Source organism: Sugiyamaella lignohabitans, chromosome A (assembly GCF_001640025.1).
Source record: "Sugiyamaella lignohabitans strain CBS 10342 chromosome A, complete sequence".
NCBI lineage: Eukaryota > Fungi > Ascomycota > Dipodascomycetes > Dipodascales > Trichomonascaceae > Sugiyamaella > Sugiyamaella lignohabitans.
In genome coordinates, this window is record NC_031672.1 from 1,386,888 (window position 1) to 1,405,614 (window position 18,727).

General features: G+C 45.6%; 3 protein-coding genes and 5 non-coding genes across 8 annotated transcripts; 1 reads left to right on the forward strand and 7 right to left on the reverse strand.

Moving 5' to 3' along the window:
* Positions 1-92: 92 nt before the first annotated feature.
* APC5 (anaphase promoting complex subunit 5) lies at positions 93-2,954 on the reverse strand (the record flags this gene model as incomplete). Its single annotated transcript, XM_018881376.1, has 1 exon — positions 93-2,954. The coding sequence occupies one exon, from the start codon at positions 2,952-2,954 to the stop codon at positions 93-95; it is 2,862 nt and encodes a 953-aa protein (XP_018734669.1).
* A 2,131-nt stretch (positions 2,955-5,085) lies between these two features.
* DNA2 (bifunctional ATP-dependent DNA helicase/ssDNA endodeoxyribonuclease DNA2) lies at positions 5,086-9,333 on the forward strand (the record flags this gene model as incomplete). Its single annotated transcript, XM_018881387.1, has 1 exon — positions 5,086-9,333. The coding sequence occupies one exon, from the start codon at positions 5,086-5,088 to the stop codon at positions 9,331-9,333; it is 4,248 nt and encodes a 1,415-aa protein (XP_018734670.1).
* Positions 9,334-14,178: 4,845 nt separating this feature from the next.
* Positions 14,179-14,724, reverse strand: ITR1 (myo-inositol transporter ITR1; the record flags this gene model as incomplete). The annotated part of the gene is made up of 1 exon (XM_018881396.1): positions 14,179-14,724. One exon carries the CDS (start codon positions 14,722-14,724, stop codon positions 14,179-14,181), a length of 546 nt encoding a protein of 181 aa, XP_018734671.1.
* Positions 14,725-15,620: 896 nt separating this feature from the next.
* AWJ20_434 lies at positions 15,621-15,692 on the reverse strand (the record flags this gene model as incomplete). Its single annotated transcript has 1 exon — positions 15,621-15,692. It is a non-coding gene; the product is annotated as a tRNA-Asp (tRNA).
* Positions 15,693-15,771: 79 nt separating this feature from the next.
* On the reverse strand, positions 15,772-15,843 carry AWJ20_435 (the record flags this gene model as incomplete). Its single annotated transcript has 1 exon — positions 15,772-15,843. It is a non-coding gene; the product is annotated as a tRNA-Asp (tRNA).
* Positions 15,844-15,851: 8 nt separating this feature from the next.
* AWJ20_436 lies at positions 15,852-15,922 on the reverse strand (the record flags this gene model as incomplete). Its single annotated transcript has 1 exon — positions 15,852-15,922. It is a non-coding gene; the product is annotated as a tRNA-Gly (tRNA).
* A 993-nt stretch (positions 15,923-16,915) lies between these two features.
* AWJ20_437 lies at positions 16,916-16,987 on the reverse strand (the record flags this gene model as incomplete). The annotated part of the gene is made up of 1 exon: positions 16,916-16,987. It is a non-coding gene; the product is annotated as a tRNA-Asp (tRNA).
* An 8-nt stretch (positions 16,988-16,995) lies between these two features.
* AWJ20_438 lies at positions 16,996-17,066 on the reverse strand (the record flags this gene model as incomplete). The annotated part of the gene is made up of 1 exon: positions 16,996-17,066. It is a non-coding gene; the product is annotated as a tRNA-Gly (tRNA).
* Positions 17,067-18,727: the final 1,661 nt, after the last annotated feature.

Here is an 18,727-nt window from a genome sequence, read left to right on the forward strand (position 1 = left end):
CCTTGATACTCTAATTATTATTTTATAGCCCGTTCTTCCGCTCGAGCTACTGTACATAGTATATATATATATACCAGCGTTGGAGGTTTAATTTATTGTTTCATGACTGATACTCCCTGTGGCCTGGTGCCTCCGGCAGCTGGGGCTGCGCCCCAGACCCCGCTGCTCCTCTCGCTTCGCTCGAGTCGTTGCTTCGGGTCCCAGGTGGTTATTAATGGATGTTGTCGGTTTGGATTCTGCTGGTGTTGGTGTGGAGCTGGTCCTCGAGGGTGGCTGCGATGCTTTCTATCTTTTCTAATCGGACTCTGTCTTCCAGGAGTTGAGCCAGAGTCTTCTGCTTGCCGCAGATTTCCAGCAGCCGGACGAGGTTGTTCTCGCGCTCCAAGTCTGTCTTTCGTTAGCCAAGTCCAGCGTCTCTCATACCGAAAGTACTTACATTTGGCAGCCTCGACGGTGTATCTGAAGGCTCTCTCGTAGAGCACTTTGGCCACGTCTTCAGGCTCGCCTGATGCCACCCCGACAGTCGCACCAGCCATATTCTCATAAACTTCACTCACAAGTGACACATATCCACACTCCAGCACCTGTATTCTTGTTAGTTTTCCAGAAGGGAACCCCCCACGCAACGACTCGAGCGAAGCGAGAGGAGCAGCGGGGTCTGGGGTGCAGCCCCAGCCGCCGGAGGCAGCGTCGCAAGCACTTACTTTTGGCACCAGCGTGTCGAGAATGGACAGAGCGTCTCGGTGGTCTTGACGGCTGATGAGGATGGTGGTGAGGAGTATGAGAGATTCGAGGACAGCGGGTACGAGAGCACTTCTCTGGGCCATTTGGAAGCAGCGGAGTGTGATGGAGAAGGCTCGAGTGGGTCGTCCTGATTTGCAGAGGGCTCGAATGTGCCGGATCATGTACTGGAGTTGGAAGAGGATGTCGGTGTTGGGGTCGTTGGACGTTTCGACATACTTGACGGTTTTGTCGATGGCTCGGGATGTGTTTCCGCTGAGAAGGTCGAGCTCGATCTCAGCAAGTTGGGCCGAGTGGGTGATGTAGGGACTGGCGATGAACAGTCCGGTCAGTCTTTGGATGTATATATCGACTTGAGCCAGTCGGTTTTCTTTGAGAGCGTGCCAGATGTGGAGAATAAGGGCGTTCGGGAGCCAGATCTGTTGATAGGCGATTGATCGGTCTGCCAGGGGTTTTAAAGAGTTGAGCAGGTCGAATGATTTTGTTACGTGACCCTGTAAAAGTAGTTTGTGTGCTTTGATACAGGCTGCTTGGAGGTATGCCGACGAATTACCCAAGTGAAGAGACGAGCTGGGGTTAGCTGGTGTGGTTAGAGTGAGACAGTTGTCGAGGTACATATCAGATACAACGTCTACACCCAATCTGTTCCAGAGGGTTGACTGAACGAGGTTTAGACTGGCCATGGTTAATGGAGAATTGGTTGTAATGTTTATGAAAGATGCTTTTATAAGGGACTCGAAAATGTTGGTGAGATTAGTAGGTGGTCCAGACCGGCCATTGCCTAACACCTGGATAACGTCATTCTGAAATGAAAGAGATGCCAGTAGGGGTGAGACGTCCCAGGATTTGGCGAGCAGGAACTGGCCGATTTGTTCTTTTGATGCTAGTGATACAGGTAGACTGCAGTGAGGGTTATTTTGTAGGTAGCTGTAGAGCCAGGACAAGATCTGAGTTAAACAGGCGATATCCATGTTCTCATGGGCCACAGCAATGGCTTCTTGAGCAGCCCGGATGGCCTCTGAAGAGTTGTTGAACTCGGCATGTAGCGTTGCCAGTGTGAAAAGGGCGTATTGATAATGGCTCTTGCCTCGACTGTCCATAGAATAATCGTAAAATCTATGTAAATTCTCAAAAGCCTTTTCGTGGTCTCGGTTTCTACAGGCTTCAAGGTACTGTAGGAAGTATGCTGATGGCGGTAATGACCCTTTTAATGACTGAATACGGACGAGTTCTTCCATAACAGATACTACATGCTTGGGTAGAATCGAACCGTGTTTCTGAAACTGGTCGACTTGATTTTCGAAAATAGCTTCCATAGTTTCATCAGACAGTTTAATATTGATCAGGCTTGAGTGACTACCGCTACCATTGCTATTGTCCTTGCCATCCTTGTTATTGGCAAGTGGACTGCTGCGAAATCTGTCATTGTCGCCGCTAATTAAGTGTGCCAGTGCAGGGATACACTTTTCAGATGGGTCTTCTTCACCCGGACTCTGAGGAATCAGGAAAGACGGATTTGAAGCGAGTTCATCGTTATCACTCAATGGAGTGCTTTCCTTTCTGACTCTTATTGAGCCTCGTTTGTATATATTAAGATGGATTTCTTCCCAAATAGTTCTAGTTTCCTCTCGGAACTGTTCAAAATCGCGCCATAAACCCAACATTTTATCGAACTCGAGCCTTTCAAACGCTAGGAAGCACTTGCGGAAAAAGTTCCCTAGCACTGAATTAGACACCAATTTCAGTCGTGGTGCTCGGGCCTGTTTGGCGTTATCTCTGGCCCTGTTAACACCAGATCTATTGTTACTATCGTATTCATTATCATTGTCGTCGTCGTTCTCGTTGCCATTATAATTATCTTCATCGTCATCGTCATCACCATCACCATTGTCTTCGTCGCCGTCATTCTGCGAGCTTTCCGGTTTAAAAGGACTAACCAGGTACTTGTCAAGACCAAGGAAAAAGTCAAATAGCCCGTCATATGAGTCCCATGTCCATATATTCGTAATGAACGTTTTATAGACATCAGACCCTAGAGAGCCGCCAGATCCAACTAGTATCTTCTTGAGATCCGAGATTCTCAGATCGCCCCATGACAACCTGGTTACACCTTCTCGCTCATTCGAACTCTCTAAACCATCTGAACTATTCTTCAAAACTTCATCTGGATCCATTCTAAACCCTCCATCTATCCACTCCACTATCACCTTCATGATCCGAGCCCTGTCACTGCCAACTATCATTTGGTCACAATACATGGTACAAATACACAGGATCGCGACCTTACTAGCAGTCAGGTAGCTCACCTGAGTGCCCTCCCATGATTGCAGCACCATTGATCCCGTTCACAACCAATCCACGCAACAGTCTCGAGATCAACTTCGCGATATCCACTTCACGAACTCCACTCCACAAATCACTGTCGTAGCTCGAGTATACCACACTTCACAATTCTCGAACGCTGTCAAACAAACCTAATCAATTGCTCTTGCTATCGATTGAGCACACAAAATATAATTTGAATGTGTGTTTACAGAACCTGATTACCTGCATATCCCCCTGACAGAATCTCCAAGTCACCTGACACGACTCATGTTCCTGCTGCCGGTGATCGACAGGCTTCTTATATTTAAACCTCATCAGACGCTCTCTGACCGTTTCTCCACTTATCATCAACTCAACCTCCACTTAATAATCAGTGACTAACTCTGTGATTTTGCGCTATTTGACCTACAAACTCCATTTTTTGAACTTCACACGACCTCATCAGCCATCTGCTGAATAGACCCCAAACGATTATTTCCGTACCACGGCCGTTCTGTCGCAGTTCACTCCGCCGATAATAATCTCCCGTTTCATAATTAACATCGCAATTTCGGTTCAATCAGTGTCTCTACAGCTGTAAAATCCACAATACAACCATTGAAACAAGTCATTCCAGTGTTGCTACAACTGACAAACAAACCACTCCACACACAACCGCACCATGCAAACGCCTCCGCCAGCCCGAAAGTTCACAGCCATGCCGCCCGGCAACACATCCAAATCCAACGACCCCAAACGATTCGAGGTGCGACCACAATTCAAACAACAGACCTTTGACGAGATCTACGGCGCACCGGAAAACTTCCTGGAAATCGAAGTACGTCGTGGTCCCCCCCATGCCTCCGGCGGCTGGGGCTGCGCCCCAGACCCCCCGGCTCCTCTCACTTCGCTCGAGTCGTTTACGTCTCCGGTCCCCGCACAAAAACTCCTGCGAAGCAGGAGCAACCAGGGTCTGGGGCGGAGCCCCAGCCGCCGGAGGCACACCCCCTCCCCAGATCACTAACCCCCGTTCTAGGTGCGAAACCCGCAGACCCACGGAGTGGCCCGTAAGATGTATACTGACTACGAGATCGTCTGTCGAGTAAGTTGTAGTCCCGTGTTTTCGTGTGTGGTTCGTAGCATGCTAACTGAGTACAGACAAATATCCCCGCATTCAAACTCAAGCATTCGGTGGTGCGACGCCGATACAGCGATTTCGAGTACTTCCGGGAGATTCTCGAGCGCGAGTCCACCCGTGTGACCATTCCTCCTCTACCCGGCAAAGTGTTTACCAACCGGTTCTCGGACGATGTCATTGAACAGCGTCGCCAGGGTCTCGAGAGATTCCTCCAAATGTAAGTGACCCCTTTTCCTCCCTGAAAAAAAAACTGCAAAAAAACGGCCCTTTACTAACTCTACCAAGCGTCGCAGGCCATCCTCTTCTCCAAACAGGCTCGAAAGTGCTCTGCAATTTCATTCAGGACCCCCAGTTCGAAAAGGTAAGTCCCCCTCCCTCCTCCCTCATCCCTTACGAAACCACTAACATCCCCACAGAACCAGTGGTTGTAGACCGACCGTCGCTCCTTCTAATGACTTCTACGAACACTCTCTTTATCCAATGCATTTAATTCGTTCTTTCTTCGACGGGGGGTCTGCCTCCGGCGGCTGGGGCTCCGCCCCAGACCCTGGTGGCTCCTCTCGCTCCGCTCGAGTCGGGCGTCGAGGATCACCAGCTGCTACAGGACTCCCACTTCCGACTCGAGCGCAGCGAGAGGAGCAACCAGGGTCTGGGGCGGAGCCCCAGCCGCCGGAGGCAGACCCGTACCCCCTGGCTGACCCCCTCCCCCCTGGACCCTGATGCGGCTGAATGTCACGAAGTGATCGCGTATGCAAGCGCGTCGCAAATGATCAGATCTCGACAGTCACTGTTTGTGAGGAGACTGATTTGGTAGGTTCGTAAGCAGAGCAAAGTGGTTTTTTTGGTGCTTGTGCTAACAGATTAGTCTGAAGTAGTGGCGGTCCGTAGATATTTTTACGGTTATGCCTCCTCAGTTTTCGTTTGGATCGCTTCCTGCGGGCGTGAAAAATGTCCAGCGTGAGGTTCATGACGAAGGAGCTGCTAGCTCGGGCCAGATTGTTACACCACGGAATAAACTGGTTGGGCTAGTCAACTCGACTTCGTCGGCAGGGTCTTCTTTGTTGTCTTCGTCGTCTTCTTCAAAACGGCAGAAACTGTCTTCGTGGAGCTCCACTTATAACAGGCTGTTAGGAGGGGTCGAGTCGGCTGATTCAGGTCCTGATTTATTGTCATCAGCATCAGCAAGAAAGGACAGAGGCGTTTCGTCGCTTCGAACAATGCCAGTTATATCGTCAGATGATGACGAAAGAATGGAGGATGATTCATTTGTGGCGTGGGAAGATCTTTCGTCTTCTCCGTTAAGAAGTGGATCCGGTGCTACGAGTAATAGCCATTCTGAGCTTCGAAGACAAATGGACCGATCTGTGTCGTCACCTCATTTTATTAGATCTTCGAGACTGAAGCAGGATGCTGTTACTACTCCTATAGCTAGAAAAGAAAAGACGAGGGATAATAAGCAAGTTGATTCGCGTAGAAAGGACGAGTCTAGTGGCAATTCGTTACGGCCGGTTGTTCCTACTTCAACACCTGTGAATATGGATCCTGCTAAGGAGTTAATGGAGAGATACCGAACTAATTCGCCAACCTCGCCAATTGCAACTTATCCGTTTCAAACAGATGTTGGTAGTGCTCAAAAGCGAAGCCGTCTGCTACGAAGGATAGACTCGGATGTGTTGCCATTGGGGTCAGCAAGACTCAATTCGATGACTGGCGACGCTTTGATTACGAATGATAATAACGAGTCGATGAACAAGGGTCTTAGAGCTGATCTGATGAGAGCTAAAAATCCTCAGCATATCCAGCAGTTGTACTCACCTGGGTATTTGAAGAGAAGTTTGTCAGTAAAGGGGCCGGGCTCTCTGAAGAAAGACCCTTCTCCTCAATTAGCGGAATCCGAGTCCAATAAAAGTGACGATTTACGAGCAAACTTGTTTCCTGTTACAACAGAACAGAAAAACGTTGTTCAACTAATCTCGTTGGCTGACGACTTGTCTAGAGAGAGCTCTCCATTTGTGTCTGAGCCGGTTGCAAATGTCAACTCAAGACAGCAATTGGAATCGGCTATTGAAATTGAGACTATTGGGCCAATGTTGTTTTCTGACGACTCTGATGACATTGATTTAGCCGAGATAGAGACGTTGAAACACCAGCGTATTCCACAACACAAGTCGGCAGGATCCGAGAAGCAAAGTTTGGATACAACACTACAATCGGATGACGATGATGATATCGATTTTGCCGAGTTAGAGCGTTTAGAGGCTGTGACACGTACTAAACAACCACTGCCGCTAGTGGAATCACGAGAAGAAACCCGACCTGTACAGATAAACCTACCCCATAATCATAATTTGCTGTATCCAGTTGCGTCGAAACCTCGTGAACCACCGACTATATTTAAAGACATACTGCTAGATAGCAGTGATACAGAAGACACAGCAGAGATCGAAACTTTGATAAAGCATAAGCCCGCTGTCAAAAAAGAAACCACAGGCTATGATTTCAAAAACGAAAAGCTCGTTCGTAGCAGGCAATCAGATGAATCCCAGCCACAGTCACTGAAAATAACTATTTTGAAGCCTACTCTACATCGATATTTAATTACACATGTTTCTCGGGCTGGTCTAGAGGCAGCAAAGTATTCTGATCGACATACTATTCTCACAGCAACCACTGACGACGGCACATTTGTGTCTATTGTGCTTAAAGGGTGTTGGTGTGATTCGCCAGTGGAGCCGAATGATATTGTTCATATCGTCGGCGAGTACAACAAGTCATGTTCCAAAATTGTAGTAGATGATGATCGAAATCTTCTCATTTTACGACCAGACATCCTGGTTTCTTGTACAAACGTAGCAGACTCGTTGTCGTGCAAACGTAAGGTTGTTCTACGAGATAGAATAAGAACACCAGCCGATTCGTCTCGATATTTTATTATGGGCAACATTACTCATGAACTGTTTCAAATATGTCTAGCGGCAAACGACTTTTCGACTTCGTTTATTACAGAGCAGATGAATTTATTAGTATTTGACAAGTATTTGGAGGAACTGACTCTGGTTAATATGAAAGCAGAGGAAGCACTGTCAGAACTTAACGAGGTAGTCCCTAAGTTGAAGGAGTGGGCTAGAGTTTATCTACGACCCACTCCTTCTGACAGCTCTACAGTAGAAACCCACCGTGGAGGCACAGGGGCAAAGTCGACGCGATTATCTGTCAGCAAAGTGATCGAAATCGAAGAAGAAATCTGGTCGCCAATGTTTGGATTGAAAGGAAAAATCGACGCCACTGTTGAGGCTACTGTCAAGCAAGAGCTTAGTATTGGCAAATTCCTTGTACCATTAGAACTCAAGACATCGAAATCGTCTAAATCTGTATCGCATCGTGCTCAGACTACTCTTTACATGCTGTTACTGTCTGATCGATACAATATCGAAGTATCTTGTGGGGTATTGTACTATTCCAGTATGAGTGAAATGATACGGATTCCGTCTATTTGGGATGAAGTAAAGAACCTGATATTTGCAAGAAACGAGCTCGTTCGATATATGGACAAGAGTGCCGAGCTGCCTCCGGTCATTAGAGACGAAATTCAATGTCGCAACTGTGCAAAGAACGACGTTTGTATGGTGTATCACAAGGCAAGCGAGTCAGGTACCCAAGAATCTAGTGGTGTTAATTTTTTCGACTCCTATACCGAACACCTGACACCTCACCAAATGGACTTTTTCAATAAATGGGATGGCTTGCTGTATAAAGAGCATTCGGATATGAACCATTATTTGAAAGAGATTTGGACAATGACCAGCAGCGGACGAGAGAAGGTCGGTAGATGTTATGGAAAGATGGTGATCAGTGAACTTGCTGAAGAGAGGAAAAATCGACGCAACGGCGGTCTCGAATATACTTATATTTTGGAACGGTATAACAAGGGCGAAGACGGACCAATACCTTTGAATGATTTGGCAAACGGTGAAATGATAGTTGTGTCTGACGAGTCAGGACATGTATGTCTTGCTAGAGGTACTTTGAGATATGCTAATTCAAAACATGTCAAGATCGCAGTTGACAGGCGTCTCACATCATCCATGAAAACAATGCCGGGTTTCGATGCAGTGAAGAATCAGGTATTCTACAGTATGCTTGCTGGAACTGAGTATGGAGAGAAATCTACTTCGGCACAGCGACAGCAACCAATTTTCCGCATAGACCGAGATGAGTTTGGACTGGGAATGTCAATGCTTCGCAACAATATTCTTCAGCTGTTTGTGGAAAAGGGAGATCACAGAAGACGGAGTCTAGTAGTTGACTTAGAACCACCTCAATTTGAGGCTACTGTTCCCGCTGGCTGTAATCTCGAGAGCATGAATCTTAATCCCGACCAGAAGAATGCAGTGGAAAAAGTCATCAAAGCCAAGGATTATGCTCTGATTCTGGGTATGCCGGGAACAGGGAAAACCACGACTATTGCTGCGATTGTGAAGATGTTGGTTGACCAAGGCAAAACTGTTCTCATTGCATCACATACACACAGTGCAGTTGACAACATTCTCCTGAAGCTGCGAAATAAAGGGTTTGACATGCTTCGACTTGGTGGAGTAACAAAAGTACACCCTGATATTGTTCCATATGTTGTGGGGCAGGGAAAAAGGGCAACAAGTGAGCAGGAAATTGAGGAGTATTATCTCAAGCCGCCCGTTGTTGGAATCACATGTCTGGGAATCAACAACTGGCTGTGCTCCAAGCGACGCTTCGACTATTGCATCGTGGACGAAGCTTCACAAATAACACTTCCATCGTGTTTAGGACCGATTCGACTGGCCGACAAGTTTGTGCTTGTTGGCGACCACTACCAATTATCGCCACTAGTTCGCAATGTGGAAGCCCAAGAAGGCGGGCTTGACATAAGTCTGTTCAAGTATCTCTGTGAAAATCATCCGCATGCGATGGTCAATCTCGAGCACCAGTACCGAATGTGCTCTGATATCATGGTTCTTTCCAACAAGCTCATCTACGACGGGCGACTCAAATGCGGATCCGATGAAGTGAAAAACCAGAAACTGACTATCCCAAACAAGCATGGCATTGATTCCTGGAGAAAGTCCAGTGAAGTTCAAAACAACTGGCTTGACCGAGTGCTAGACGAAAAGTAAGTAAATTCCACTGGCACCCCCGAAACCCTCCTGCGAAGCAGGAGCCACGGGGTCTGGGGCGGAGCCCCAGCCGCCGGAGGCAAACCGGCCCAACCACGAAACTAACCAAGCAGCTCGAACGTCTTATTTCTAAACACCGATAACGTCCCCGCTCAGGAAGTCGTTGTAGGAGACAGGGTTCAGAACCCGACGGAGGCCGAGATTGTGCGACAGACGGTCGAAGCTCTACGGCACTGTGGAGTGGCTGATTCGTCGATAGGGGTCATTTCTGTGTACAGATCGCAGCTCAAAGTGTTGAGTGATACAATTGCTTACAGTAAAGACCTTGAAATTTTGACAGCCGACCGTGCTCAAGGGCGAGACAAGGAGTGTATAGTGATTTCGCTAGTGCGGTCGAACGACCGTGCACATGTGGGTGATCTTTTAAAGGACTGGCGACGGTTGAATGTGTCGTTCACACGGGCCAAGAGCAAGCTTGTCATTGTCGGGTCGAGAAAAACCCTCGAAACTGCTACCGTACTTCGCGAGTTTATTACCATGATCCAGACCAACGGATGGATGTATAATCTGCAGTCGAACTGTCTCTCGGCCTACCGAGTGCCTCCTCCTCCGTCGACGAACTACCCAGTTTCTCAGATACTCAGTCCGGCAAAGGAAACCCGCCAACCTCTGGTGGAAAGAGTCAATAGCTCAGGTCCGCCAAAACCACGGGTTAACACAATTGGCAAAAAGGCTCTGGTAAACAAACGGCCTCTGGTAGACGATGTCCTGAAAGACCTCCTCGCATAAACCTTCTTTTTATTTATTATTTATATAGCATTATTATATTACATTGGAATTAACGTATGACAATGGGGAGTCTGCCTCCGGCGGCTGGGGCTCCGCCCCAGACCCCGCTGCTCCTCTCGCTTCGCTCGAGTCGGGGGTCTACGGCCCCAGTCGTGTTTATTTGCTCGTCAGAGACGACTGCCATTAAGGAGAAAGTGCAACGATAGTACCCTTTATTGAATATATAATAACACGAATAGTGAGAATGGAAAAATAATCTGAATAATGAGATGACAAGAATAATATATAAGTAAGAAAAAGTAGTGCCTAATTCACAACTACTTTTAAAAGACCGTCACAATAGGTGGGATTTACTGCTAGTTAGCTGCCCGTTTACATCTTTTGAGGAGGCTCGTAAGCAGGAGCTGGCTCGATGTTGATGTCAAACTCAACGTCGTCGGTAGGCAGTTGCTCGTAATCACGTCTTCTGCGGATGAATTTGAACATCTCGAAACCAAATCCTACAAGAATAAGTACACTCAAGACGGTCTGGATAATCATGAATACTTGGCTGTTTTGGAGATCTTCAAGAGAGATCTGGTCCTTCAGTTGGTTACAAGTCTCAGCAAGTTGTCTGAGAGCCTCATTTTGAGGAGTTCCATCCTGAGGAATCATTGAAACGTCTTTAGGAGAGTCTCGACAAAATTTGACTGTCACAATCAGACTGAACAGAATCACGGCATTCACAATCACAAATGGAACCCAAATGAACAGAGCCAGCACTCTGAAGAAAATGTGCCAGCCGAGTTTCCAGTTCTTGGCTTCAATCAGCTTGAAAAACGAGATTGAAGTGAACAAGAACAGAGGTTGTCTGAGAATGAGAATAGCACTGGCAACCCATAGCGATTCAATATTCATGGCAAGAACGCCTAAAGCAAAACTGGCTCCCAAAGAAGACAGGAAATGGATTCTGGCAACCTTCAATTTATGAGCAGGGTCTGCCGATAGTTCGGAGTATTTACAGCGAAACATTTTTCACTAATTAAAAATAAACCACCAACAACTAAAAAATGAGTGTTCAGTTGACTGATTGCTTGTTTCTGTTGATAAAGGCAGTGAACGTGTGGCGATGAATGTCTTTTCCAGAACCTTAATGTTGCAAAAACCCTACCAGCCGCAGATTATGTTGCGATTTTCGAAAAAAGCACAGCCCGTTGGGAGTTCTCTGCAAGATAAGTCCAAAATCTCCTCTCAATCTTGCAGCGAATCTCGGCTGCATGGATCTCGATCCGAGAATGGGGTCTGCCTCCGGCGGCTGGGGCTCCGCCCCAGACCCTGGTTGCTCCTCTCGCTTCGCTCGAGTCGTTCCTCGGCGTTCCAGTTTTTTCTATTCCGGGTTTTATTTCCGATTTATTCTTTTCTCGCTTCTCCAAAAGGACTGCGATTCCTGGTTAATTGAGTTGTTTCTTCCTGTTTCACATATAAGTTTCTACCGATAGGCAGATTTAAAATGGTACAAAATGATATCCAATGATATAAGGTATAAAACGAGGTAAAAGGGTATAGTTTGATATTTAATGTAAATATAATTTAATATAAAAGAATATACTATATATATTAACATTAATATACAGATATGCTCTAGACATACAAGTTTCAAGCTACACTATTTAATGTTAAGCTCTTCAGCATCCGCAAGTTCAAAATCCTCAGCCAGGTCCAAAACTTCCTCCTCGTCGAGATTGATGCCTTTGTACGAGTGACTTCTCTGAATGAACTTAACAAGCTCATAGATATTACCTGCAAATAGCAGACACACCCAGAGAACCGAAAATCCGAGAAACAACCAACTTTGTCGGAGAGCTTCAAAAGAAGCACAGGCAATCATCTTGGCAAAATCCTCGCCATTAACAGGCGCCGTAGAGTTGCCAATGACGGAAAAACCGTAAAAATCGCTAAAGTCGTCTCTTGGGGGGATTTTCGCGCCATTTGGTCCGTCGTTTAGTCCATTAGTGGCATCCTTTGGATCTGTTTGGCCTGGTCCGGGAAGTTTACTGGGATCAAGATCTTTGCACATTTCAGCGGTGCTGGCTGCCATATAAATAGCAAAAACTAGTAAACCCAGACTAACGAACCAGATAAACAAAACCAGCACCCGCCAAAATATCTGCCAGCCGTATTTCCACTTCTTGACTTCAATGTACTGATAAAAAGTGAAACACAGGTAGCAGAAAAAGGGTCCTGAAACAATACTGGAAATCTGACTAAGAACGACGCTTCCTGATGCCAGCCAACCGAGAAAACTGAATGCGATGTATGCTACCAGCACGGCAAGAAACCTTCTCTGATAAGATTTGACATCGCCGTCTTTAATTGAAAAATAGTCCAAAGCCTGTGACACCACTGCTGCTGCTGCTCTCATTTCTCTGTCACTCTCTCGTTTTCAACTAAATCTCTGATCAGACGCAGGATGATAAGACAAATGAATGAGGATTGTTTCTATGCAGCGAAAATCCCGAAATAGCTGCATCCATGTCCATGCAGGCTGAAGAAGCGGGGGTGTCAGACCCGCATCCGGCGGCTGGGGCGCTGACCCAGGCCCCGTTGTGCTCGCTTCGCGAGCTTGGAGTGAGGTTCTGAGCCCGGTTGGGTTGTTTTAGTGAGTTCAGAATTGCTCAGTTCATGTAAAAATCCCAGGTCGGGGACCGGTCGTGAGCTCGCGAAGCGAGCACAACGGGGTCTGGGGCAGCGCCCCAGCCGCCGGAGGCAGTCTGATACCAGAAATTCAGCACAAAAAATATAATTAAGTATGTCTTTCGAGGCTCCATACTTCCTTGAAGCGGAAATGAGCCAGCAAGTGCAGGGTATTCCTTGTGTTCTTGAGGTTCGTGGTCATGATATCCGTTAGAGATTCTTCGAAGACGCCGTTGATTTCCTCGAGAGTCAGGTTTTTAGTTTCCGGCATGAATAGAAGCAGCAGAATTCCCACGACTATGGTGATTCCGCAGTAGAATCCAGCGAAAACGCCTGTTGAGGTCATAGCTTCCGACATCTGATGGAACGGGTAGGTGGTAATGAATGTGCCCGTCCAGTCGCAGAGGGCTGCAATGCTGACCCCGTAACTTCGGAGATAGGTGGGATACACTTCTGCCGCGAATACCCATGGTCCAGGTCCCAGTCCTGACGACCAAAAGATTGTGAAGATAATCATGCCGAGAAGGTAGATTCCTAGTTTCACTCCAAGGTCAGAGGCTAGAAACGAGAATCCCGTGATGAACAGACCGATACAGACTCCAGGAATCAATGATAGAGTCAGGGTTCGTCGCCCGAGTCTGTCTATAAGAATCACAGCCGGAATGGTAGAGAGGAACATCACTCCACCGCCAATCAAACTTGTATACACAGCGTTCTGTGAAGATAGCCCAGTCTGAGAGAATAGTGTGGCCTGGAAATATTCTATTGAGTTTATACCTGACATCTGTGTGATAAGTTAGTTAGAATCTTCTACTGCTAATTCTACTGTTGTTATGGCAGTGGTGAGTTTCTTTGTTTTTTTTTTTTTACTTACCTGTTGGCCCCCTAGTTGGAAGATAACTGCAATTATAAGTGCACGGAAGCACCGTGGTTTCTTGAAAAAGTCTAGGAAGACCCATCTATTTCTGGATTGCTCCTGTTCGTGGAGAACCACTCTTTCCATGATGAAAAATTCTCTACGTTCCTCGAAAGAATCAAATCCTCTGGCGTGCTTCCATATCAAATAGGAATCCAGCCTGCGGCCCTTCCTCATGAGCCATCTCGTACTCTCTGGCAGTGAAAGCATTCCTAAAAACAACAGCGCTGAGAACACTACTGAACTGCCAAGAGTCCATCTCCAGTTTCCTTTAACATTATTAAAGATAGCTGCTACTACATAACCACACATGACACCAAATGCTACCATACATTGGTACAGAGATACCAAACCACCTCGGAATTTCACCAAACTGTTCTCAGAAATATACGCTGGTACTGTAACTTGTTAGTTGTATTGCCCCTTATCTAAAAAGCTCGACTAAGTCCTGATCAGCTCACTGCGCTCTACTTACCAGTTCCCGAGAGCAGACCAAGTGCTGCACCGAGTATCATTCTACCAGCTAACAAAACCCCAAATGACTGTGCTGCCGCTTCCATTATAGCCCCGACTGTAAACAGAACTGAAGAAACAATTATAGCCCATTTTCGTCCCAGTACATCGTTAGTGGGCATAATTATCAACGCACCGAATATCGCACCTAAAGGCGTGAATCCGACTACCATTGACAGTTCCGAGGCTGATAGTCCGAGTGCTTGTGGGATATATAAAGACGCACCACTAATCAAACTCTGATCAAGACCAAATAGAAATCCACCCAGACTTGCCAGAGATGCCAAAAGCCATACAAAATATTTTGGTTTGGGAACAATCTTCGAGGCTAGATACGGTCGTTTTCCGCTTGTAATTAATTCATCTTCTAGAGCTATGAGCTCGTCATTAATTCTGGTCTCATTGACCTCAAAATATACACCAGCATCGATTTCCACCAAGTCCTGAGGAGGTGGTTTGATATCTGGGTTCTCATTAAATTCTTCGCTCACTTTATCCATCGTAGCTGCTTGACTTATTACATCTGAGAGTATCAGCCCCTCTTTATATAATAAAGATTGTTTATGGATTGTCAGATGAGAGTCATAAATACCCCATTTTGGATAATCCGGGGAAGTGGGGTCAACTTAAATCGATAAAAATATGGCCACTGTTGGATCATCAGACTCATTGCTCTGTATTCAGAAGGGGGTGATTTATGTAGACAACTGGGCAAGTATGAGCTAACTATTGTTAAAAAGGTTTTAGGTTCAGCTTTCTCAGCAACCCCAATGTCTCGCTTGAGTAGATTTGAACTCAATTCCACCGTTCAAGCTTATTCGGAATCCTAATTAGTTAATTCCGCGGTAGTTCGTGATCTTAAACTGAATTAATGAAGCAGATCAACAGGAGATTCACTTCCGGCTGCGATGATCATCTTATCGACATCTGCAGAAGCGTGGGGGCAACTCTCGATAATCCCAAAACAAACTATGAACTTTGTATCAATCAACGACCAAACCTGGATCTAGTAATTTGTTATAGTTGATTTTATTATTCTTTCTTTATGAGTCGGTTGTCGTTATATTTTCATTGATTTAATGGATTTTAAGTTGATTGCTACGTCTCTGCTATCTGCATTAATATGCAGGTCCCAGAATGATATGCGGGGTAAATGTTTGTGGCTGGGGCCAACTTCACACCTTGTCTTTAAACGATTTAGCGCCTTCCTAGCTATTTAAAGAAGTGAGCTATGAGGATTACATCATAGACGTGGGGGAGGGGCTCCACTATAGCCCTAGTTGTTACAGCTTCGTGAGAGATTGCTGGCTGTTAGAGACTCAACTGCTGTTTTAAATGGTTCCAAGTAAAATGATTGACTAAAAAATATAACGAGAAAGAGCAAAAAAAGAAGGTGCTCCGCAACTGGGAATCGAACCCAGATCTCCCGCGTGACAGGCGGAGATTCTAGCCATTAAACTATTGCGGAATCAGTTGGGTGAACACCAGGTCTCGGTTTGCCCTAAGTATTCTATCAATCAAATCAAATAAAAGCAAAAAAAGAGGTGCTCCGCAACTGGGAATCGAACCCAGATCTCCCGCGTGACAGGCGGAGATTCTAGCCATTAAACTATTGCGGATAAGCGTATGCGTTAACCCGGAATCGAACCGGGGGCTCATCGATGGCAACGATGAATTTTACCACTAAACCATTAACGCATTTGTTGGAAACCAATCCCAGCTAAGCTCTAAGGGCCCTCACTCCTAGTTTAACGCTCACCAAAACGTTCTCTATTTAATCTTGAGATTTAGTATATTGTATCTTTTCCTAAAGCTTGATAAGATTTTGACATTAAATTGTCAATCGTGAAGGAAAGGTAGAATATGGTAGCCATTCAGATTTTTCAGTTTAGTATAGGGTAAGGGTTTGTGTTTAAGGGCCTGCTATATAAGCTCTGGTGTTGAGTTATTTTGAGTTTATATAACAATCAAATCAGACATAGTGAGTATAATAGCCTTCTTATTGCCGATGTTTTGAGTCAGCTACTAGTCTTTTATTCGTGTTGCCGTCTTATGATTGGGATACAGAGCGATAGTCCAAAATGTGGGCTTTCATTTGGGCCCGTAACCAGCGAAATAGATATTTACACTGCCATCTTTACAAGATATGAACAATGGCAAACGGCCGTTATGAGTTCGATTCTCATCCTATTCATATAATTATATGGAGTTGTTTCATTGCATTGAATTGTTTCTATGGGCATAATAATACTGGTAATAGTAATAGCAATTATTCTGTTTATCACGCAGCATGCTGCCTCTTTGGCCCTTCTAAGCATGCAAGATATCTCAAGTTACAAACAAACCCCATCGTGGAAAAGCAAATTATTTCGACTCCAAAATTGTTCGTCGTACACACCTTGGCCTTGTGTAGCATAGGTAATTGTCTTTCTGTCTGCCGGTCGAACAGTTTCTGAAACGAAGCATCTAGCTCGAACCCTATGCCTTTATAGCTGCTATTAATTATGAAACGGTTGACATCTGTAATAAGCATAGTCTCAGACAGGCATATATGAAATGGTCGTCAGCGCATCTCGTATGTAGTTTTGCTCAAACCTTCTGTACTTTTCCATTGCTTCTTCGTTCTTTGTAACTAACAATGAGGTGACGGGTCTGAAAAAATAGCAATATTCAGCAAGAAAAAAAGAAGTGCTCCGCAACTGGGAATCGAACCCAGATCTCCCGCGTGACAGGCGGAGATTCTAGCCATTAAACTATTGCGGATAGGAGTATGCGTTAACCCGGAATCGAACCGGGGGCTCATCGATGGCAACGATGAATTTTACCACTAAACCATTAACGCAACTTATTGAACAATTTTTTCTCCAATTGTACGTGACCAAACCTTTTCAACACCCTCCGAGGCGTCAAACCGGTTCAGCTCATGGCCCAATAATACCGTTGTTGACTTTGTTTTGCCATTAACATCTTTCCGGTTAGAACTGCAGTCTTTGGGCTTCTGGATAGCTGATTCCAGATGTTATTGGTCCTATATGCGCAGTAGATGCAGGCGTCATAGGGTAACTTGTCCTTAAGGCGAATCCGTCACTTTTAAGCTAAGATAGCACGTTCTCTGAGGAGAATTAGCTAGCAGCGGTTTCCCCTGACCACTGGAGTAAATACTAAGGTTACTCAAAGGTGTTCAGGTTTTCCACTGCTCGGAAAGGGAGGTTCTGGGGAATCCGGCCTATCTAGCGCACATGTTGAAACCAACACGAAGGTATAGCCCGTAGGGGGCCAATAGTAGAATAGTCCTACTATCACATGAGAGTATAGTAATATTTAAATGTTGTTGTATAATTGTGTTAGGACTTTAATATTGATTATTATTATTATATTATTATTATTATTATAGGGTAACTTGTTCCATTGGAAAACTAATTCCATCAACCGGATAAGAAAAAAGGCCATCCCAGTTAAATACAAACGACGAGACTCAACCGACCAAAGTATATTGCCCACGTATATTACAAGAGCCAATCACGATCATTATTGGTGCAGAACTATTCACCTTTACCGGAGTGTGATCCCCTGATATATAAGTAGTTGATTGCGCCCGTAGGGGGCCAATAGTAGAATAGTCCTACTATCATATGAGAGTATAGTAATATTTTAATGTTGTTGTATAATTGTGTTAGGACTTTAATATTGATTATTATTATTATTATAGTAGTTGATTGCATCTTATTAATCATATATAATATTGAACTTAAACATAATTCATTGATTGATCGAGAGTAACCGAACCTACAATAACAGAGAGGAGTAATATAGGTACTGGAAAGAAAAGACCGAACAACAGAACCCGTCCACCTCACGAACATATAACGGTCTGTCTCATAACCTCACCAGCAGATTTATTAACACCGATTAGCATCAATCAAAAACCGCCAGATGATAAGACATAGACAAAAAACTGAATCTCCTCTGTATCTGCACAGAATTCTCTTTCTCTTCCCCGACGAAACGACTCGAGCGAAGCGAGAGGAGCAACCAGGGTCTGGGGCGGAGCCCCAGCCGCCGGAGGCAGTCCAAAAAAACTCACCCACTTCCCACTCGAACCACAAAAACGAACCGATCATGATAAAGCCCCAGCTCCCCCCAAACACAGACATGACCGCCGACAGGTTGACACGACCCTGCATAAGACCATGCAGACACCAGCGATCGGTACCCCTGAAAACGCCGCAAACGGACACGCTTATGTGCGACGAGTCGACCCGAATTCCACAGGGGTACTGCACTGCCGCAGAATGCGACGAGTATGCTGCACTATCTTCGCATATTCATTATCGTTGACGGCCACATAACCGTTAGTCACCCTCACCATCACAAACACTCTAAGAGCAGTTTATTTTCCAGTATCTTTTGACATTTTTTATTCACGTGAAAGATGTCTAACTGTGATCAAATGCGTTTGATCCGGCCGCCAGGGCCACCACACCACCTGCGAGACCGTACCAA